Source organism: Neolamprologus multifasciatus, chromosome 5 (assembly GCF_963576455.1).
Source record: "Neolamprologus multifasciatus chromosome 5, fNeoMul1.2, whole genome shotgun sequence".
NCBI lineage: Eukaryota > Metazoa > Chordata > Actinopteri > Cichliformes > Cichlidae > Neolamprologus > Neolamprologus multifasciatus.
In genome coordinates, this window is record NC_140443.1 from 21,080,160 (window position 1) to 21,103,799 (window position 23,640).

Consider the following 23,640-nt stretch of genomic DNA (forward strand, 5'->3'; position numbering starts at 1 on the left):
GGCGAACTACAGCCAAAGGGGCCCCGGGAGTATAATGATGCCTGGCACAATAGTGCCACTGTTCTCCAAGCCGTTCCCAGGAAACCACACAACATGTGCCATTGTGCACTGTGCTTTGCTGCCCAACCACGTTGCCTGGCTTTAGCCAGAGATACCAAGAGGCCTGGCTGCGCAGTGAAGCTCACAGCAATGTGGTTGGTAGGACAGGTTCAGAGGACTGCTAGGTGAGGAGTTTATTCAACGCACACTGTATTTGATGAGGTGAAACATTTGTGAAAAAAAGAGCTGGTACATTTAAAAGAGCGGGCTGTGAAACGGAAGAAGCCTGAGAGAAGACGGAGAGCTGAGTGGTTGCCAGGAATGGTAGTACAGAACCTCCTGAGCATTGTGGCAATGGTGAACCCTCTTCAATAAAAGGGGAAACCAAGAGAAAAGTGACAAGCAGAAAAATGAAGGCACAAAGACGGGTAGAACTGGTTTGTAGCTGGTCTTGGCTGGTTCTGCTCTTTTTATCCCAGTGCTGGGGATTTTTAACATTTGTGTATTCCTCCTTTGTGGCCCCCCAGTGTCATAGCTTCCACCGCTGTTTATGCAGCAGACCAAAGGAGAACATTCAGGGCAAGCCAGATAGGGGGCTTTAGACAACAGCGACCAGGAGATACATGTCACTGGGGCTTTTTTGGGCCTCTCATGTCAGCTGGTCAGCTAAGACAACAAAACACTACAGGATACCCAGGAAATAGAGTCCTGATGCAAAGCCCAGTGTGTCACAGCTAACTAAAAGATGTGTATGCTCATCTGAGTGTAGACCTGTCAGCTGATGTGTTAATTATTCATGGCACTTGCCAAAACATCTATTTTAGTGGGAGCTTATTTTTGCTTTTGATTACTGGAGGAAATGTTGGCTAGTTTTACAGTCACGTTGATCTTGATTTACTTCCATTTCCAGTGTGTGGTTTAATAAAAAGTTAATTAAAAAAAACAGAAAATTTTAATTGAATTCACTGAAATTTTTCGCATTATTTTTCTGAATTGTCTGAGTTGTCTTTGCCATCCCCTTCTTAGCAGTGGATAAAATCATGAGTGTGGTGTTTGAAGATACAGCCACCTTTGAATGACCTCAGTGATTCTGTGATTCTTCTCATTGTCTTGTTGTTATTACATGCCAGAGAACTGCTATAATATGCATGATGTTTCATTGCAAAATGGTCATCTTAAACTCCAATTTTTTTCTCTTACAGATCCACCGAGGGAAATAAGAGCTTCACTTTCTCGCAAGAAGTAAAAAAGGTCACATAATTTCAAGGGACAAATTATTAGCTACTGTAGCAGATATGAGTGAGGATAAACCAGCAGAGACTGTGGAGGACACTCCAGCTGAGGCGAGTGCCATTCCTAATGGGAAAGGCCATGAGCCTGGGGAGGAAATCTCAGCATCAGCCAAAACACCACTTGCAGAGGACGGTGAAAAGTGAGTATACTATAGATTATTACAGTGTATACTTGTGTCAGTAATGCACAACGATATACAACAATGCTTAACCAGTTTTTTCCACTTAATTATGTTGTTGATATGCACTTTTCTTTCTTTGCAAAGGTAAAATGTCATGTGTTTTTACATTTAACGAGCAAATCCTAAATAATATCAGTGTTTGAGGTAATCTGGAAGCTACTATCACTGAAGTAGTAATTTAAAAACAAAAGTAAAACAATGTTGGGAGTAAATTTGGATTTCTTTTATTTTGCTCATGTTGCCTTTGGAAAATACAGGCCCATAAATATGATCTATTACTTACTTTTTAGTAGTCAAAGGTTGGTGTTGTTTCAATAAATCACTAAAACATTTTAAAGGTTTTAAAAAAATTATTCAGTCTTGGGTCTCAAAATTGCCTCTAATAAAACAGAACAAATTCTCATAGCAAGATAATGCCAGAGGTCAAGGAAAATGCCAAACTGGATTCTTTACCTTAAATGAAGTAAGTTGATTTCTTCAGTGGTTGCTCTGACTTGAACTCTTTACCTGTGGCAGTGACCTGTGGCATTCCAAAGACAAAATACTGTATATGGGTAGAATTTTGTATTTCAATCACTATACTCACAACACATTGAAGACAGATACAGTGCTGTAGATAAGTTTGTTCTTTCCAGTTAGAACGATTATTCTAACCTGCTGCCTGTGGCGTCGCTGTGGCCTAGTCATTAGAGTGACTCTCATAACTGAAGGCACAACCCATGTAACAGCAAATAATGCATGCATATTACATGTCTTTTGAAGTGCCTTTAAGCGAAATATTCTCCTATCGCCTTCTTAGTTACTGTACCGGAATTTGTGCTGGATAATGGAGTGAGCTCAGTGCCTAATTATCATGTCACTGGCTGTCTAGCAATACTTGTTGTATCCTGTGCCCATGTAATAGATGGGATAATTAAAGCGTCTCTCTTCAGGACACAGGCGATCATTTATAGACAATCCTTTCACTGTAGTGTTATTGCTCTTATTAAATTATGACTCTGGGTGTTGTTTTTCCACTTTGTGCTCTCGTTGGGTGATGGATGACCGCTCCCTACGCTGCTTGTAGGGAAACTGTAGCCAATAGTGCCCAGAATGCTAGGTACGTATGATGCAATAAAGGAGCAAAAAATGTTTCACAGTAAGTGTGTGGCATCTGTCTCACCTGTTTTCTCTTTGTGAAAATTAAGGCAGAAACACAGTAAGGCTGTTAATTTGAGTGTTTTTGCTCTTGGTGCGGCTCCTTTGTCCTCCTCTGACAGTTTTTTTAATTGTTAGTCCTAACAGGACTGAAAATGCAGACACGAATCTACCAGAGAGCCAGGAGTTCTTATCAGGCGTGGAGGAGAAGAAGACGACACGCTTTACAGATGTAAGTTCAAACGGCTTTATTAGAATTATACGCAAAGCCTGCAAGTGCTTGAAGTTAATACACGCTTACTCTGGCCCTCTGTCTCTTGTCGGTTGCAGTTTGAAGGAAAAACCTCATTCGGGATGTCTGTCTTCAACTTGGGCAATGCAATCATGGGTAGTGGAATCCTAGGACTTGCGTATGCCATGGCCAACGCGGGCGTCGTCCTGTTTTTGTAAGTTGTTCATAAACGTCCGATGTGAGGAACATGTTACTTCCTTGATTGCACGTTAACCGCACTACATCACTGACACGCCTGATTCATTCCCTCACTCTAAGGTCATTCCAGGTCGAGATCGGCGTCACTCATAAATAGCACCTAATTGAAAAATATAATTGTTTTGTATTAACCCAGCAGCAGAACTTCATCATGACACAGAAACCGACAACACCGGGCACATTTGTTTGATAAATAATGACTCAGACAGATCGTACTGGAACTCATTTACATGTGCTGTAAACAAGTACATTTGCAGTAACAGATGCAAAAAATTATCACTTTTTTTCTGTGCAGTTGTTATTCTTCCTTCAGACAGTGCATGTGGGTGCTGTGTGTGAGAACAGCTTAACATTTAAAATAGCAGTGCAGTCTGTCAGATTAATGACGTCCCAGTCCACTGCAGTTGTCATTTTCTGTCCAATTACATGCACTGGAGGTCTTTTGACCTTTCATTGACAGAGTTCCCATGCTCTCTATGCTTGATTGGGCCATTTATATATTTATTGTTGGTTATGGTATTTGTTGAAAAGACAGAAGGCGATCAGAATGATCATGGGCCATCTGACCTCAGGAAATCACATGATAAGGTGGGGTTAGGTTTCACAATGGGCTCACCCAAAACTTTGACTGATTGTGACCCACACCTGTCTTCATACTTTGGCTTGTGTGATTAGGTAGAGGATCATTGGGGGGTCCATTGTCCCTCCTGGGGGGACACATAGGGCATAAATCTGGGACTCTCCACCATGTGATCCTAGAACTGAAGAAGCTTCTCGGATGAGAGGTGAAACGTCTCAGAGTCCAGACGCTTTTCCTTCCAAGCTCCTTAGACCACGATGACCTGGATGACTGAGAACCTTCACAGACGATCAGAATGATCCTTAAAATCTTGCAAACTAAATACTAAATTGCTTTAGATTTTGTTGTTGTGTCATCTCTTGGCATCATCCAGCATATTTTTTATATCTTTCTATCATGGTAGCTGCAACAATCTTGTTAAAGCCCAAAATCTCAATCTTTAATGCAAAGAGAGGGTCATACAGGTTCAGACAAGCAAACAAACGCACCAAGGCAAAAATCCAAAAACAACAAAAGCATCATTCATCTATAAAGCTCACTGGAAACACAAAGACGCTAGCAAAAGTACTCGAGCAAAATCTCAACTCCAAACAAAAGAACTCAAGGAGAACAGAGTAGAAAATGTTGAAGGGAAACCGCAAGACCGTCTCTCAAAGGAACGGGGGGACGCAGGGGAGTATATATACTGAGGGTGTGATACACGGGTGTAGCCGTAAACTGTCGGGACATAGGACAAAGAGCGGAAGCAGAACTAACGTGAGTTGGATGAAGGTGAACAATTATAAAAAAAAAAGACATGACACCGCCCTATCTGAATCCCATCCCATTATAGACAAGTCTACTGTATCCATGTATCCTATCTTAGCATCAGTTTCATAATGACGTGATTTATAGTAAGACATAGTAATACTCTGGGGTGCAATATAGCTCCTATTTCTTTTCTAAAACAACAATATTAAAGCTAACGTGTTGATTCAATACTGGACTGATGAGCTGTCAAAGCTTTGCGTGGTTTGTTGGGTCTTAATGTGCATTTTCACAAAGCTTATAGTTTGAAGATTAATCTGTTTTATTGCACAGTTCTGAAAAATAATCAGGTTTGTGTTTCTAGAGGATAATCCCATGGGTGGAATCAGCACTTTCACTCATCTTCTTGTCTTCTTGTCATCCCTGATTAATGGTGAGAGACTGTAAGGTGGCTGGTGCTGAACCTACACATCTTTCTTTGAATGATTAAAGGGCACTGTTCTAAGACGCATAGCACTCAATTTCTTAGAGATTTCTGACAGCCACAGTTTATTGAACTGTCCTTCAGTTAAAGTGAAACGTCAAGTAATAAAATGTATAATAGCGCTGTGTCTTTGGTGTGCTTGTAACTTGATGATCGATCTTTAAATGCCATTCAAGGATACTACATCCTTGTTTCTAAATGTAAATCTGTCTTGATCCAAACGGTTTCATTAGTTAGTGCCGTACAGCCAACCAGTGATCATTTAACAATGTTTAATTTAAAAATTGAAATCTAAGGCCTCGCTTATTTCAGCAAGACATTGCCAAGCTGCAATGCACACAAAATTGAGTTATGCTGCACATATAGCAACACCATGCATCTGTGCTGAAAGCTTGCAATCCAAATCAGCAACCCTGTAAAAAACTGTTGCTACAATAGAAAATGAAGAATAGGACGAAGTAGTCCATTAACCAACGAGCATGTGTTTTAAGGAAGAAATCACTTTTAAAAATAGTCGACATACTATTAATATGTTGCCTTTGAACTGTTTTGAACTGGATAGGTGCATTTTTTACAGCATCCAAACCTTTTGTATTTGTGATGTTACCTGTGTGCGTATAGAAAGCTCCTTATTTTGAACTTTGTTGTGTGAATGCAATAGACAGTAACCAACAGCTGAAACAAACTCATAGCAAATAAGCATGTGCGAGTTTATAGTACGTGACCAAATGAAACAAGTAGTGTCTATTTATCCATCCTGTTATAGATGAAAGCCTCTTCCTTTTTGTCTTTTTGTCCATATTTGTATGATCTTGTACCAAACAATAGAGCAGCAACTGAGAAACAAAGTCAAGATCAGAGACACCATTTGGCAAGAAATGCTGGAAATGTTTCTGTGCTCTAGATAGGGCTTCAGGCTGTCAATTGCTTCAGAAGTCCCATATAATCTTTTATTAAATGCACTGGTACTTATATAGTGCTTTTGTTACTCAATTTGAGCACTCAAAACACTTTATCACTATGAGCTTCATGTACACAAGTGCTGTTTTCTTTATCCTACAGCTTTCACCCAAGGACTCTTTGACATGCAGGACAGTGGAGTCAGCGAACCGCTAAACCCGTTTTTTTTTTTTTTTGTCACACTATCATACAGTGAACTGTGTCATTCTGAACACAATACTAGTGTTTGCTCAAATAAGTGGAAAAAAGACAACAACATAATAATATAAATGAATGAACTACTATAAGCTAAATTGCATATGTTAATAGGTAATTATTTAGGCCTGCAGGGCAACAACCCACATACTGTAAGTCATTATTGACTGTGTGTAAGTCAATAGTTACATGTATTTTAGTTGGCAAACTGTAGGGATGGCTGAACAATATGCATGCATGATGTTTAGATGTTCACGCTCACTGAATACTTCATGAAGTACAGTTTTCTAGTAATCAACTATGTTCAAAGTCACGTTCCACAGTCTAATGCTCGATTTAAACTTCAGCGGGTCGTCTTTACCATTTTCTGTATGCCTAAATGCATTAAGTTGCTACAGTGGGATTGTCAGATTAAAAATTTGTGTTAGAGTGCAGTTGAATAGGTGTACCTAATGAAGTGTCCAGTGAGTGTATACCTTGTATTTGTCTACTATCTGTAAATATTTATGGTGAATGCTGACCAGATGTAAGGTGATTTAAGGTTCAGTTATATCTCCAGATGTTTTATATCACCCCGATTTTTGCTTGTGGATGCTTAAGTGGGTCAGTGTCACTGGTCTGGGCAGGAATGCAGTGGGGTGGAAAGCTGAGAACAGAACTACAGTGACCCAAGTGTGTCAGTCTGTTTGACTGTCAGCAGATCTGTCCTCCCACTGCCACTTGACTGACTAAATCCTTGCCCTCAAGTCAGCCCAGCATTCTTTCACATAGTTGAAAAAAAAACCCCAAACAAACAAAAAAAAACTGTAAAGTGGCCAAGAGTTGAAGGAGAGGTGAAAGACCGGCTGCCTGGCCTTTCTAAAGCGAGGGAAATGGAGAGAGGAGGGCGTGTGAGAAAGAACATTAATAATGTTGCCAACAGTAACAGCAAAAGAGAAAGGAGAAAAATAGTTGAAATGAAGTGGACGGGGTCTGGGAAAGTCAGTATATCACGTGTGAAACGTAAACGAAATTCTTAAAATTGTGATATTTCTCTAAACGTCTCTTTTTAAAATATCCCAGTAAAATGTTCGAATATTACATAAAAGTACTGGCAAGTCATCTATATAAATACACATATCCATCTATAAATACAACACAAGTAGACCATGGTTTTGTGGTTACTCTGTGCATGTATACAGTGGGGCAAAAAAGTATTTAGTCAGCCACCGATTGTGCAAGTTCCCCCACTTAAAATGATGACAGAGGTCAGTAATTTGCACCAGAGGTACACTTCAACTGTGAGAGACAGAATGTGAAAAAAAAATTCATGAATTCACATGGTAGGATTTGTAAAGAATTTATTCGTAAATCAGGGTGGAAAATAAGTATTTGGTCACCTCAAACAAGGAAAATCCCTGGCTCTCACAGACCTGTAACGTCTTCTGTAAGAAGCTTTTCTGTCCCCCACTCGTTACCTGTATGAATGGCACCTGTTTGACCTCATCATCTGTATAAAAGACACCTGTCCACAGCCTCAACCAGTCAGACTCCAAACTCTGCCATGGCCAAGACCAAAGAGCTTTCGAAGGACACCAGGAAAAGAATTTTAGACCTGCACCAGACTGGGAAGAGTGAATCTACAATAGGCAAGCAGCTTGGTGTGAAAAAATCAACTGTGGGAGCAATCATCAGAAAATGGAAGACATACAAGACCACTGATAATCTCCCTCGATCTGGGGCTCCACGCAAGATCTCATCCCGTGGGGTCAAAATGATCATGAGAACGGTGAGCAAAGATCCCAGAACCACACGGGGGGACCTGGTGAATGACCTGCAGAGAGCTGGGACCAAAGTAACAAAGGTCACCATCAGTAACACACTACAACGGCAGGGAATCAAATCCCGCAGTGCCAGACGTGTTCCGCTGCTGAAGCCAGTGCATGTCCAGGCCTGTCTGAAGTTTGCCAGAGAGCACATGGATGATACAGCAGAGGATTGGGAGAATGTCATGTGGTCAGATGAAACCAAAGTAGAACTTTTTGGTATAAACTCAACTCGTCGTGTTTGGAGGAAGAAGAATACTGAGTTGCATCCCAAGAACACCATACCTACTGTGAAGCATGGGGGTGGAAACATCATGCTATGGGGCTGTTTTTCTGCCAAGGGGACAGGACGACTGATCCGTGTTAAGGACAGAATGAATGGGGCCAAGTATCGTGAGATTTTGAGCCAAAACCTCCTTCCATCAGTGAGAACTTTGAAGATGAAACGAGGCTGGGTCTTCCAACATGACAATGATCCAAAACACACCGCCCGGGCAACAAAGGAGTGGCTCCGTAAGAAGCATTTGAAAGTCCTGGAGTGGCCTAGCCAGTCTCCAGACCTCAACCCCATAGAAAATCTGTGGCGGGAGTTGAAAGTCCGTGTTGCTCGGCGACAGCCCCAAAACATCACTGCTCTTGAGAAGATCTGCATGGAGGAATGGGCCAAAATACCAGCTACTGTGTGTGCAAACCTGGTAAAGACCTATAGTAAACGTTTGACCTCTGTTATTGCCAACAAAGGTTATGTTACAAAGTATTGAGTTGTATTTTTGTTATTGACCAAATACTTATTTTCCACCCTGATTTACGAATAAATTCTTTACAAATCCTACCATGTGAATTCATGAATTTTTTTTTCACATTCTGTCTCTCACAGTTGAAGTGTACCTCTGGTGCAAATTACTGACCTCTGTCATCATTTTAAGTGGGGGAACTTGCACAATCGGTGGCTGACTAAATACTTTTTTCCCCACTGTATTTATACACTAAGAACATTTATTTTTCAAATCTTTGCTAATATCAGCTCTGATTTCTAAACAGAGACCACTGCAGATGGTCAGGCATCTGGAGCGGTCTCTGTTTGAACAATTTTGGCTTGAAAGAAACAGAAACTCAAAATAAAATATATTTTTTAATGAGCACAACAGTGAAATCTGTTTTTGAAGGAGAATACAATTAGCCTGTTCCTGTGTCCAATTATATGACTCGAATTATCGAATAGAAAAGAGAAAAGAGAAGAAGAAAAATTGCAAAACAAAAGATCCTCCTAAGGAAATAACTCAGCTCTTGAAAATGGAGAGAATGACATGTTGTGGCTGAAGTAGGTTATTTCCCACTGTGGAATAAAGAGAAGGATGATTACTGTTTACAAAGGATTTTGCTCCTTCTCATTGTCTGTCAATCTTAGGACTGAAAATGTTTTTTTAAACAGCCCATCTGGTGTGTGAGCCGTTAGTTATGAGGCCAGAGGGGCACACAGGGTAACCTCCTTGGTTCAGCTGGAGTAACAATCTGGTATAAATCGAAGCCACGGGGACACCAGTTTTCCTACGCAACTATAGATAATGAAAGCTTATTGTGCAGCTGTATAAATAACCTCTGGCATAATGTGCGGTGTAAAAGTGTTACATATAAAACCACATTTTTTTTAGGGTTGTTGATTAGTCGTGACGGTTGGTGGGAGAAGTGGCAGTAATATTCATCTGATGTTGTCCTTTTGTTTCAGGTTACTGCTAACAGTGGTAGCAGTGCTTTCATCATATTCCATCCATTTACTGCTGAAGTCGTCTGGCATTGTAGGTACGTGTGGAGCTAAACGATGTGGATTTTCTCATTAGCATACATAAATTGATTGCAGTATCGAATGATTACAGTGTGTGAATCCTCTCTACTCTATGACCTGGATTTAATCCATAAATAATGTTCTTTTATCTCACTGCCTTCATCCCTCAGGCATACGTGCATATGAGCAGCTTGGATACAGGGCGTTTGGCACCCCGGGGAAGATGGCGGCAGGTATCGCCATCACGCTGCAGAACATTGGGGGTGAGGTCACACACACTGCCATCTTCCCCACACTGCCACTCTTTTCTATTATTTTATTTTCAGGGATATTTATATTATTATTGATATTATTATCTGCTGCAATATGTTTGTACTAACATATGTGCTTATATGTCTTGTCCACAGCCATGTCCAGTTACCTTTACATAGTCAAATATGAGATGCCTTTGGTCATCCAGGCTTTTCTAAAAGTGGACAAACCTGCAGGGTGAGTTGCTAATGCACACAAAATATAAAATACTACAAATATTTGTTTGCTCACTTTTGCAACGTTTGATATCAGATCCAGGGAGAACAGAAGGCGCAGAATGCAAATACTACTCTATATAGTACTCTTCAAAAGTTTTCATTGCAGTTTTTAAGGTGTTCTTGAGCGATAGTTCTACAGGCTTTCTGAAGGTCATTCAATATTTTTCTTTAGACACTGGCTGCATTTTTGCTCATTGACCATTTCAGATGGATGTTGCTTTTTTTGGTGCTCATATTAAACCATCTAACACTGTTCTTTGACTCATTCAACAGCGAAAAAGGCCCTCACTGAGTTATGCATCTTCACATAACAGAAAACTTTGCAAAGAAACTATTTTAAATTTTAAATCTTTTGGCCCTTTTTACTAGCATGCTTTTACAAAAACACGTCATTTCCACCCATTTCTTTATCCAAATCTACAACAATACGAGAGATAACAGAGGAAGGCATAAAATAGTATTTTTGCATCAACAAGATGATTCACAGAGAGCTACATCTCGACATGACGTGCAGTGTGTCCTTAAAAATTGAAAATTGTCAAGTGCAGGACAAAAGAAGTGGCTGATTAAAAACTATTAGCAAACAGCAGATGGAGAGTATCTGACATTTTGACATTTTTGTTGAATGTATTGTCAGTATGTAGAGGGGAAGGAGAGTAGTGTAACAGTGACTGTCTACAGCCATCTGTAAAACATGGTGGCGGCTGTGTCATGGTTTGGGGCTGCATTTCATTTTATTTTATGAAATCGATGGAATCTGGAAAAGTACAGTCAGATTTTGATCCACCATGCAACACCATCTGGAAAGCGGCTGATTGGCTGATCCCAAACACACTGCCAAACACATAGTGGAACACAATCCATCACTGATAGGCCTCCCTTACACCTTGACATTATTGAAGCAGTGTGAGATCATCTTGATAGAGAATCAAACAAAATGCAACTAACATCCAAAGAAGAGCTTTGAATGTCCTCCAAGAAGAATGAAGAACTGTTCCTGAATTTTCCCAGCAAAATATAAGAAAGTTAGGGGTGGCTCAGCAGTTTTCCACAGTACTGTATGTCAAAAATCTGTTCTTGTAAAATGTAAAAACTATATTTTGGTCTTGTCGCTCAAATTATAAATGCTACATTTCAATGTTTTGCAAAAGTATGATAATGCACTTAAATCTGGGTCAGTATGACATTTGCTGACATCCACAAACCTCCTCACACTACAAAACGTAGTGTACTCTTCTCAATGGGACCTCATGCAGTCATTCTGCGTCAGCAAAGATTTCAGCATCTACAGAGGAGTCCTGCCAAGCTGCGGCAGTTGTCGGGCCTGGTGCTGCTCTGGATGCGCTGAGCAGCTGGCGTGAGAACAGCTGTCAGGGTCACCCCGGAGGAGGAGAGCACCGCGACCAACGAGAGCACTGACATCAAAACACCGCTAGACTCCACAGCTGAAAATGTAAACCATGGGATATCACTAGTTAGTGCAGGTGGTCTCAGGGACAAACAACACTCCCTTTCTTAGATGGGATTTCAAGTGTGATCCTGCCCTGTCAGCCTTTACCCCAATTAGAGCCTCTCCTCACCTACCTTTTTGTTTTTGAGAGAAGGGGTTGAAGAAGGGGGGAGAAATGAGAGTGTACACGTTACAGTTGCAAGTTACTCAGCCTTCAGATAAAGAGGCTTATGGAAATCTTTAAAGTGGAGGGACTGTTTCCTCCAAATTATAAAGCTTGCCACAAAAATAGTGCACGCACATTGTTGGCTTTTACCTTTAGAGTGGGGAAAGAAGGCTCACTGCTACATTTGCTCGTAAAAGTTTAGATTGTTGTGTCACACTATATGCAGTCCCAGTAGAAGTAATGTACTGTGACGCAGCGTCCACGTTGTTTTCTGGTCTCAGCTCTGTTTTCCCTGTGTAGCAGTCTCGGTGCTGTGGGTCACGGTCAACAATCACTGTTTATTTGAAATGACAGGCTAGATTGTCCCAGTGGCATTTCATCCTGTCAGGGTGCGCGTTTATGTTGCTGGACTGTAGAGGGGGCGGCGAAAATAATAGGGGAGCATCACATCTCGTAACAAACACAACCATATACTAAACTCTGTCAAATGGTTTTGTTAAATCCTGCTTGTGCTGCACACAACCTCAACAAACATTTAAAATGTTAACTTTAACATAGATCATTTCCTTTGTCTCGTATGCACGGGGTTGCATATATTTTGACCACCCTCTGCATATGTAAACGTGTCCGTGTCCTTTTGTGTTTGGGTGTCTTATGTTGCTAGCTCACATACACAATTAATGAACACTGGAGACTGTGTCAGCGTGTTTGATTACATGTTTGATCGCTCAGCTTATGATCAGGTTGCTGGTGCCTCAGTGTCCAGAGGGCTGTATCTATATGTTCTTATGGAGGTAAATTGTGATTCTACATCTGTCTTTTTTAAGGAATTGTGTGTGTGTGTGTGTGTGTGTGTGTGTGTGTGTGTGTGTGTGTGTGTGTGTGTGTGTGTGTGTGTGTGTGTGCATGTGTGTGTGTTTTTAGTGAGAGATTGTGTCCCATAGGCCAGATGGCTGTAGGGCAGGGTAAGAAGAGGATAGACAAGGGATAGATGAGCCTGTTCTTTTCTAAGATATGTGACCGTGGGTGTGTATCCTTCAACAGATGTTGCATCTCTCACCTGACAGAAGGCTGGAAAGGAATCACCCCATACTGTGTCCTGCTAAAAATAACTCACAGGTTTCTTCCTAGACGTTGCTCTTCATGTGACTGTAACGTGTGGCACGGTGTGTCAGAGGAGTCTGTTTTTTGTATGTTTTGCTCAACTCCACATATGAATCTCTTCTTTGTAGCCAAGATTCTGTTTTTCCTGCTTTGCACAATATGTAGTCGTTCCCTGTGTTCCATATAAAAATCCATTTAATTAGAGACATTAAAGTTAAACTTGTTATGTCCTGTCATGTCATGCCATGCAAGAGCCCCTAAAAACCCTCTCATAAAAATATTGAGGAACGTGACCTCTGCTTCCTTGTTACAGCCACAGCTTTTTGTGTCGTGCGCTACGGGCAGCAAAGAGGCTTATATTTTCACCTCTAAATGTTTGACTTCAAGCCAGCTGAATTTTTGTTTATGCTCCTTTCTTTTCAGATGTGAATTAAACTGCTTGGCATATTTGTGGCGATAAAGAATAATCCTTTTTTTTAGTGTACTGTGTAAGGTGTTCACGCATTTTTTTTCTTATGCATCGTTTTGACATTAAGCTGTTTCTTTCTTGTGTTTCTGCCTCTCTGCAGTGAATGGTACCTGAATGGAAACTACCTTGTGATCATCGTATCTATTGCAATAATATTACCACTGGCTCTCATGAAACAGCTAGGTGAGTGTGAAATGTCATGACTTTGTTTGGAACAGGATTAAGTAGGAGCTTATTTTTTGCTGCTCATGCTAAACTGTGGCTCATACAAGGCCAAGCAAGGCAGTATATTAGAAATATGAATGCAGTTCTTCTCTCGGCGTCCTGTTAGCTTGGCTGTTTTCCCTCAGAAAATGTTTCAAACAGAAGGAGGACCCCAGGAAAAGCTTAAAGCCTAGAGCTTAGTGCTAGCTGGCTTTAATTATGCAGCTTTAGAGAAGCTGCTGGCAGCAAAGCTGTGATGAAGAAGAATCCCCGATTGATAGAATGCTAACATTGCGTTTTAGCGTTATTATAACCCAGGGGTAACATAGACTAGCTCATTTAAGCCAAGTTTGTTTGACTTAAAATGTTTTTGTGAAATGGTCTAGTCTGGCCTAAACCTACACTCTGGTCTAAACTATCTTAGTCAAACCAACCTTAGATATTACAAAAAATTTGGCTCCTAAGATTTAAAATACTTAGCAATCAACGATGCTTTGAGTAGATTTATGTCCCCTGTCAATGCTTAAACACTGAACCAAGCATATTGCCTAAATAAGAATTTCCTCTAACTCGTTTGATTAACTGATCTCATATCTTATAGTATTTTATTTTTATCAAATATTTTAAGGCCCTTTCATACATGTTTTTGTTTTGTTTTTAGGACAGTGAATTCTCTCTCTGGATGATGCCCATGCTTTATTAATAGTTTTACTGGCAGCGAGAAGGTATTTCAGGGCCAAGTGAGATGTTTTTTTGTTTTTTTCCCTTTTTTAGCAAAGAGTGACAAAACTCAAATGTAAGACACCAGAACCAAGGTCCCAAAACTACAGATCTTTGATATGAGAAGGTAAAGATAAGTTATATAACTAAAGCTACATCCATAGGTTAAATGAAGCAGGTTAGCAAATAGCTGATAGGATCCAGGTTCAGTGGGGAAAAAAAGAAGCAAAATCTGAAAGAAATGCTACGAAACAGCTTCAACATTTAAAAAGTAAAACGTGAAAGAGAACTCCAAACAATGACACACCTCCTTCTTTGTCACATCCCATATTCCTCTTCTTTGTAAGAGTTTGCAGGTACAATAAAGAGAGGAGTTCATTCATTTTCTAAACTACAACTCTTGTGGCACACATTGCATTTCAGAAAGACAGTCGGATGTCGTGCATGATAAAGCAGCACAAAATAAAATAAAGGAAAGGAAGAAAAAGGATGTGTAGGTTGGAAATGACAAGAGGGCGCATATTTTCTGACCTCTTGTAAGAAGTCCGTGTCCTGTCGAGTCACCGACTGGAACAACAGAGCCAGTCGGTGCAGCAGTCTGACTCCACTAATGAGCTCTGAGCATATTAAGTCAGTTTATGCTGTGTGTTGTGCTGCTTTACCTCACATGTGATTAGTTATTAGTGATGCCTTAGATGTTTCTTATATTTCATGACGACATGAAAGGCTAATGAATCATTTGTGTTACAGGATATCTGGGATACACCAGTGGCTTTTCACTGAGCTGCATGGTGTTCTTCCTCATTGCTGTAAGTCCTCTGATTTTAGCAATGCACACATGTAAACAACACATCACATCTTTATTATTGTCTGTTGGGTGACAGCATAGTCAGATGCGCTGGGAGCCTCCCACCACCTATTTAGTATTCCCTACTGTCCCTACTCATTGCTATGGACTAATGTCTGCATGCGGCTGTTCCAGGCTGTGTTCTCTGTGTTTCTCTGACCTAGTTTTGGCTGCGTGAGCTATAATCTACTCTTTACTCTCTCACTCTCGTTTTCTCTCTGGGGGTCTCAGTGACATATTTTCTACCTGTTTATATATTAACTGCGTCCCAAAGCCTTCGTTTCTGCCTGACACTTTTCTCCTCTGCGATGAACAGGTCATCTACAAGAAGTTCAACGTCCCTTGTCCATTTACGGACTTTTCATTTAACGCTACCAGCACTGCCAGCTGGATGAATGTCACAGATCCTGGTGGGGAGGAAGATCCTGCCTGTATTCCCAAAATGGCCAACCTCAACTCTCAAGTAGGTTCACGCATGTCACTCACTCTGCAAATGCACCTGCACTGCCATGGCCACTGACAGCCACCCACTTATTTCACAGTCATCTTCAGCATGTTGCCAGTGCCTCTTCACAGTCTAAGCATGGAAATCTTGGTTTGAAGCACTCAATTGCACTGAGCAAGAGATCAGGACGTTTATCAAGCTTTTAACACTAGACACAACCCAGATTAATTAAAGTCTTGAAGGTGGACAGTGACCCATGAGCTGTCTGAAGAAATTGCTTTGGCATTTGGGTTCCTATAGTGACATCACCAGGTTTGCCCTCTCTGGGCCAAAGAGACAGGTAATGAGTGAACTGGGAAAGGCCTGACATTTTACTAAGTACGTTTGTTTTGTTTTTTTCTTTACAAAGACTTGATACGTTCACAGCAGGATGGTCTTCAAAGAACCTTAACCACAGCTAGATAAATTTATCAGTTCACTTTCTTTCCACGGCCTGTTCCAGGAAGCAGATTTAACAAACTGTGCGTAACCCTGAACTCCGAGTTTATAAACTCTGCTATCGGAAACTCCAGAACAGGGATCAGAGTTAACTCTGAGTATGTTCACATTGATTTATGAGCACGTTTGCGGGTAATAAAGAAGAGCCAACAAAAATGCCAGGATTCAGCATGGCAACTGGTCAATAAAGACCAGAGCCTCAATTTTTATTCAGTGAAGCTAGAAATATGTGGAAGCATCTTAAGAGACAGGAAGCGGGGGAAAATAATTTTACTCAGTGCTCATTTTTCTCTTAAGCGATATAGCTGTAATGGAGCTTTTAGTTACCAGTCAGTAAGACTCATTTTGGTTACCTCCAACAAAAAGGCATTTAGGTTCAAACTTTTAAAAATCTTTAGAATGAATCACTTGTGAACATATTTCATTATAAAATTGAGTCAGAACATTTTCAGTCTATCTAGCAAATATTTACTTCATCCCAACAAGATGCCAATAACAGGCATTTATTCCATCAGTAAACAATTGCAACAAGACAAATGTTTGTTCATTGAGCAGTGTTTTCAGTTTCTATAGCTTAATTTTTTAACAATTTTATTTGGACAATTTATTTAAGAATTGCTTCAGTAATGTAGGTCTAGGTCTACATCTAGACCTAGGTCCACAGCATCTGTTACCACAGAGCGGAAAGTTTAAGAACAGAAACCAGAGACTTTCCATCATCTTAGGATTAACAACCTCAAGAACAAGCCCCAGAACATTAGCAAATACTGACTATTTCTTTCGTGATTTTCATGAAATCCTATCAGGAATTTATTAAAGTATGAAACTTTCTTTGCCCAGGCTAGTAAGACCAATTCCTGCTGCTTAGCAGCTTACCAGTAAGGCATTCTTTAATAGGCTAAAGCTGGTCTACAGCCAGGCCCAAGTTAATCACAGGGAAACAATTAGCTCTCTGTGATGTGTCTCGGGGAGTATTGGGCAGCAAAAGCGCGAGGTTGGTGGTAAGACGTCTGGGATGGCGCTGCTGTATCTATGGTGACCTGTTGGGGTTCATTTTCAGACGGCCTACACCATCCCCATCCTGGCGTTTGCCTTTGTGTGCCATCCTGAGGTGCTCCCCATCTACACAGAGCTGCGCAAGTATGTTCTTATAATGGCAACTCCTGCTAAGTTCTTGGATAAGAAATAAATTGCATAACAAAGAGCAAAGCTACTGTGTCTGCTTTGTGCTTGGCTGATCACAACCCAGTCACATGCACTGCTTTCACTTTATTTTGAAGTATGTTGGCACTGCTTGAATGATGTAGCATGCTGTTAGTTTAAATGCATCATCCCGCTTTGACCCACTGGTGCTTTTAATTTGAATCTTTGCATATGCGTGCAAGAGAAGTAGCCCTGGAGCAGAAGACGGTATTTTATAGTAGCTGGGCTACATCTTTTCTTTGTGGGCATAATACAGTAATATTTTGTGTGTGTCTGTGTTTGTTTTTGTGTGTGCGTGTTTATGACATCACATGGCAATATTTTCTGGTTTCAGTGCCACCAAGAAAAAGATGCAGCATGTGGCCAACATCTCCATTGCAATAATGTACATCATGTACTTCCTGGCTGCTCTTTTTGGATACCTAACTTTCTATGGTGAGGCGTGGTCCTCTATCTATCTATCTATCTATCTATCTATCTATCTATCTATCTATCTATCTATCTATCTATCTATCTATCTATCTATCTATCTATCGATCGATCGATCGATCGATCTATCGATCTATCTATCTATCTATCTATCTATCTATCTATCTATCTATCTATCTATCTATCTATCTATCTATCTATCTATCTATCTATCTATCTATCTATCTATCTATCTATCTATCTATCTATCTATCTATCTATCTATCTATCTATCTATCTATCTATCTATCTATCTATCTATCTATCTATCTATCTATCTATCTATCTATCTATCTATCTATCCTGAAGGCCTATAATAATGTTTCTATGCCCTCTAGTGGCCATACTGTACATCTACATTTCTCAAGGTTTTTAGATCTAGTAGCATATTACAGAGTCATTCACAATGCTAATTTTTTCCTCCTATTTATTTCTCATGTTATGCTCATACTCACATTAATTAATATACAAACAAGCAATGTAACCTAAGCATATTAGCAACAAGGACATAATGACATCAATAAAATAAAAACAATGAAAAGCAATCAAACATATTAATACAAAGATTTAGTCTAGTACTACATGGAGATATAATCCCTTAACATAAAATAATGCATTCTGCATTGACTAAAATGCATTTAAAGATCTTCTACGTGTTCCTTAAACCTGCTCTGTTATCCTGTCCTCATGTCTTCCAGGTGAAGTGGAAGCAGAGCTGCTCCACACATACAGCCGCATTGACCCGTACGACACTTTGATTTTGTGTGTGCGTGTGGCTGTGCTCACTGCTGTCACGCTCACTGTGCCAATTGTGCTCTTTCCTGTAAGTACGCATTTAGAACTTAATGTTTATTCATCAGCGGACACAAATTGTGCTTCTATCGTATTTCATAGAAGCAGTGTGAAACAGTGAATTCTCTTTTTTCTTTTTCTTTTTAAGGTAAGGAGAGCGATCCAGCAGATGGCGTTTCCTAATAAGACGTTCTACTGGCCTCGCCACATCGCCATTGCTTTCATTCTGCTCCTTTTCATCAACCTCCTGGTCATCTTTGCTCCCAACATACTGGGCATCTTTGGAATCATTGGTAAGTAGATCAACCATGTGACAAGGTTGTTGGGATGGATTTACATATTAAAACACCAACATGTAAAACCCTGGTTGCTAGTAAAACTGTTTCCTTTAATGTGGCTTTAATTTGTTCTAACTGCCCACTGTCAGTAATGGTTTACCTTCCTTAATACACCCCCACAACACAGTTAATCAAGTAAAAAAAATCCATTTTGGTGAAATGTTCTTGATCAGACCTTGAAAAAATGTGGAATTGACCATCTGCCAAACTTTTGAGCTTTAAATCATTAATATTATTTTCGGTAGTGAAAAATTGAATGTAACTACACCTGTTTTCCATTTTCTGTTAATTTCCATATGATTTGTTACTACAGTACTGTTAGAATGGTTTGGAGGACTTATTAAGGACCGAAGGGTGTCAATCACAGAGAATCATTTTCTGTTTTGTGTTTTCCAGGTGCCACATCCGCTCCTTGTCTCATTTTCATCTTCCCTGCTGTCTTCTACATTCGCATTGTACCCAAAGAAGAGGAGCCACTGCGCTCCTTCCCCAAAATCCTGGTGAGCATATTGAGAGAGATAGAAAATTAAGTTCAGCGTTTAGAGACGTCCCCACGCAGTATTGAGTTTTCATATTAGTTTACAGTAGGTGCTTTGTGTAACACTGAAAGGAGGAAACAAGGAAAGGAATTAAAACTCCAGTTGAATATTTCATCAATTGTCTGTAGTTTGCCAGATTTTAAATATATCAGAATTAAACAAAAGAAACTGGAGTGCATTTGAGATCATTTAAAAATCTTACTGCCGTGTACCTACTGAGTCTATCAGAGAGTTTCATTTTAGTTATCGTTATTGAGGATACATCTTCTGTACAATGTAAACTGTGTTTATGGAACCATTTATAAAATTCACTAATATTAAAAGTTGTACCAGCCTCAGAAATCCTACATGGATGTGCATTATAACCACGTGAAGAAATCAACTCAGCCATATTTGTCTCCTGAGTACATGTTAGGTATCGTATCATTACATGTATAACTAAGATCTAATGACATGGAAACTCATTACATTTCCTATACTTAATTAATAAACTTTAACAAACTTTTAATTAATGGCACCAAGTATTATTGTACTGCAGTTTTATCACAGATTCACCATCTGTGATGTGATACACGAGCACTAAGGCAGATTTCACTTTAAGCCCTTTGAAATGTTTTAAAGAGCGAAAGTGTCTCTTGATTGTACACCAAGTATTAAAAAAAGTCTTCATATTTAAAATTATGTGAGTTTGTCCAATTAAGGTTGAGCCCCTGAATATGCAAGGCTATCTGTACGTTAAAACTGAAGGTCTGCACTTTAATCACATGTTACTGTTTGAATTGTACACGAGCTAAACTTAAAAACCCCAAAACAAACTGTGTTTACAGACATAACCGTAAAGTAACACTCTGAGCTGATAACATAGTTACTTGCTTTCTTCACTGCTTGCCTGTCTTTAACTCGCGTTCTCCGTTTCTGTGCTCAGGCTGCCTGCTTCGCTGGGATTGGTTTCCTGTTTATGACAATGAGCCTCAGCTTTATCATCATTGACTGGACAACGGGGACCAGCAAAGCCAGCAGCGGTCACTAAGCGCCACCTTCCATTTCTTTTTTTTATTTTCAGGTTTTATATTGTTGATTTAGTCTTGTGTTATAATTTTACTGTTTTTACTTTGAATCACGGTTGATGTTGAAGATGCCCTCTCTTTCCCATTAGAAAGATATTGTCCACAGAGTGTAGAGTTTGGGGGGAGGGCTCTCGGTTCCTCGGCAAGTGCTCTCGCTCTGACGTGGTTGTATTATACCGCGCATCCTGTCAAACAGTGACCGTAGATCCAGGCCAGTAAGCTTTCGTGGAGGGCTCTTTGGGAATTCACTGAAAGAGCAGGTGCTGACGGTGATGCTTGGAGGCTGTGCCTTGTGAGAAAGATGTTAAAGCAAACAGAAAAGCAACAATGTAGAAAGCTGCCGTCTTTATACACCTGCACCTGTGTTAGTCATGAGCATCTGCTCCTCTCACTACTCAGATCTTATCCTAAGATTATCTATAGCTCTGCAAACTCTTACTTAGATTCTAATAAGCAGCCCTCCTTTTTAACTGTTGAATGAAATTGATTAATCAATAATTCTTTCATGATTCTCATGGATATTATTATTATTATTATTATTATTGAAGTTATTTAAATAACTAAATATAATTTATTATGTGCAATTGCACATAAAAGTGACATTACTGGACTGATAGAAAGAATAATTCAGCATCTTTGGAACTACTTACAGATAGATAGCACACCTATATCTTAATAGTAAATATGTATTTGCAACCAGTGCACAGTGAGTTTATTTTGGCACAAAGACTTAAGACTGAATTATTCCTTCAAGGTGTGCTGCCTTTAGTTCCCACTTCCTTAACCTGTACTGCTGCTGATATTTTTTATGTTTTTCTGGAGGGGGGGAGTTAAAATCCCCACCTCTGACAAAGCAGGGTGCAAAACCACAAAATATATGGCACAGTCAGCACATTTACTATGAGATTCCTACACAACATATACTAGATGTATATTTTTTATTATTAATCTCTACTTGATGAAAACCTCAGATGATGCAGTATAGACTAAAAGCTTGATCCTCAGCTGCTAACTGAGGCTAGCAATACCAGAGAGAGAAAGGGTTTTAGTCGGGAGCCTTTTCAGTTGTTTTCGGGTGTCTGGGTTACACATTATGTGAAAGAACGCCAAGAAGTTCTCTTTTTCAGTGTTACTGTGTAAATCACTATCACGAATGGTACCAGAAAACTCATCTGTGAGATTGTACAGACTGAAGACATAACTGAAATTGGGCAAGATTTCATTGTTACTTAGAAAAAGAAAATTGGGATGTGTTGTATTTGGAACATTTTACCGGAAGGAATCTGAGATAACCAAAATATCTATATTACAATGGCAACAGGGTCACTTTGTGAAGTGGTTAGTAAACATTTGAGTGTCCAGCACAAGCCTGATCTCGAACAGAACGACAGGGGTTTTCTTTCTCTTTATCACTCTTGAAAAGTCGCCGCTTAGCAATAGCACTTTTCTTTGATAAGCACAACTTCTTGTAGCATTAATACAGTGAAAGGCAAACACAGTATATTCGATAGATGTGATTTTAAGGCCATGTCCTCTACATAACTAAATCTTAATGTAATGTAAGTGATGAATAAATAACGTGTTGATGGCTGTCAGAAACTACTTGAAACGACTGCATTAAAGTTAGCTTCCCTGTAAAGCCCCTGTAATCATTTTCAGCTCTCGTCTGTTCTTTAAATGCAACGACTAATTTGTTGGATGTATTCTTGGAGGTTTTTAAGTGTCTGTGTTTAAAAAAGAGAAAGAAAAATCTCTATGATATATATGACTGTATGCATTTGTGTTGTTTAACCTGCACCTATACTCTGATCGGAAATCCTCTACCATTGATATCTTAACTGTTGTTTTAAACTCCATGTTTTATGTATAAGTTGAATCGGATTCAGTGATGAAACACACGATTATTGTTTTTGTTTTGTTTTTTCTTACATTTGTAGTCAGTGGTATTTTATCAGTGGTGTAGTCGGGTCACGTCTGACTTCCTTGCTGCTTCCTGAGAGTTGTTAGTGACTGCCTACAATTTCTTTTCTTTCGTTTTTTTTTTCATCATAAGTTTTTTTACACCACACTACTATAAGTGCTGTGTGGGTAACTTAATATGTTCTGTCTTTTTGTTACACAACAAACCTCTTTTAATCAATTTTTATTAAATATTGTCTAGCTGTGATATGTATTTATGTATCTGTGTGGGGAAGAATCATCTGAATCAGCCACCTGTGCATAACTTAGTGTTTTGGTATTGTTTAACCAATGCAATGGTTATATTTATCTCTGACACCATGTTTTATCGGCCATGTATGTAATGTGACGTCATTAGGTAAATACAGTGAGTGTATAAGAGTTTATAAATGGTGCCCACGCACAAAAGCCTCACAACATGCAAAAAATACACAAAAAAAACCACGAATGAGGCATCAACATGAGGGGGATACACTGTGCTAGTGGTTGATACCAGATGATCTCTGCGGACCTCTATTTAGATCGAAGAGTTGTTAGTCTTCTCCTTCTCTCCCTTTGTGTGATTTTTGGAAATGTGTATGACTGAATAGTAACATATTAAATATTGACATCAGCCAGCATCATTTATAAATAATGTATATAAATGTATACCCTTTATATTCTATATTCATATCTAGTTTGTATAATGTAAATAGCGATTAAAGTTTTAGTTCGATTAAAAATGTAAATGTAATCATTTTCAAAGTGCTTTTAAACCTTTTTGTCCTTCAATCCATGTCTATTTTCTGGTATCTCTATATATTTTAATATGTTGCTGGCAGTTGTTGTACTGTAAAACAATATTGCAATAAAGATAAAGGGTAACATGACTCTGAGCTTTCATCCTCTTTTACATGCTTCAAAAGGTTTTCAGTTTTCTGTGTTTTCAGTTGATTATGAATAACCTGCCTCCATGCATTTAAATGCTTACCTTCTGTAATGCGAATTTCAGTTAGCTAAATTATGTTGTATACTAAATAAAATATCAACAGCTGTAAATGTACCACAACAGCTGCGTATGTCACAGTTTATAATGTAGTTGGGGCCAAATGTAGATGTGTGAAATGCAGGAATTAACTAAAAAGCAAATGTTTCATAGCTCATGTAA

The 23,640-nt window shown here is 39.4% G+C and overlaps 1 protein-coding gene across 2 annotated transcripts in view; it reads left to right on the forward strand.

Annotated features, from left to right (window-relative positions):
- The window catches only part of LOC146518564 (sodium-coupled neutral amino acid transporter 3-like), a 47,834-nt gene extending 24,472 nt beyond the window's left edge, over window positions 1-23,362 (forward strand). Inside the window, exons 2-17 of one of the 2 annotated variants that reach the window (XM_085158868.1) lie at window positions 1,242-1,471; window positions 2,580-2,612; window positions 2,789-2,882; window positions 2,981-3,096; window positions 9,638-9,711; window positions 9,865-9,957; window positions 10,102-10,183; window positions 13,514-13,596; window positions 15,088-15,146; window positions 15,501-15,647; window positions 17,188-17,267; window positions 17,665-17,765; window positions 18,497-18,621; window positions 18,739-18,883; window positions 19,325-19,428; window positions 20,393-23,362. In XM_085158868.1, coding sequence (XP_085014994.1) covers window positions 1,335-1,471; window positions 2,580-2,612; window positions 2,789-2,882; window positions 2,981-3,096; window positions 9,638-9,711; window positions 9,865-9,957; window positions 10,102-10,183; window positions 13,514-13,596; window positions 15,088-15,146; window positions 15,501-15,647; window positions 17,188-17,267; window positions 17,665-17,765; window positions 18,497-18,621; window positions 18,739-18,883; window positions 19,325-19,428; window positions 20,393-20,497 — 1,578 coding nt within the window. In that variant the 5' untranslated portion in view covers window positions 1,242-1,334 and the 3' untranslated portion in view covers window positions 20,498-23,362. The remainder of the gene's footprint in view (window positions 1-1,241; window positions 1,472-2,579; window positions 2,613-2,788; window positions 2,883-2,980; window positions 3,097-9,637; window positions 9,712-9,864; window positions 9,958-10,101; window positions 10,184-13,513; window positions 13,597-15,087; window positions 15,147-15,500; window positions 15,648-17,187; window positions 17,268-17,664; window positions 17,766-18,496; window positions 18,622-18,738; window positions 18,884-19,324; window positions 19,429-20,392) is intronic. The other variant, XM_085158869.1, reaches the window with a different exon arrangement.
- Window positions 23,363-23,640: the final 278 nt, after the last annotated feature.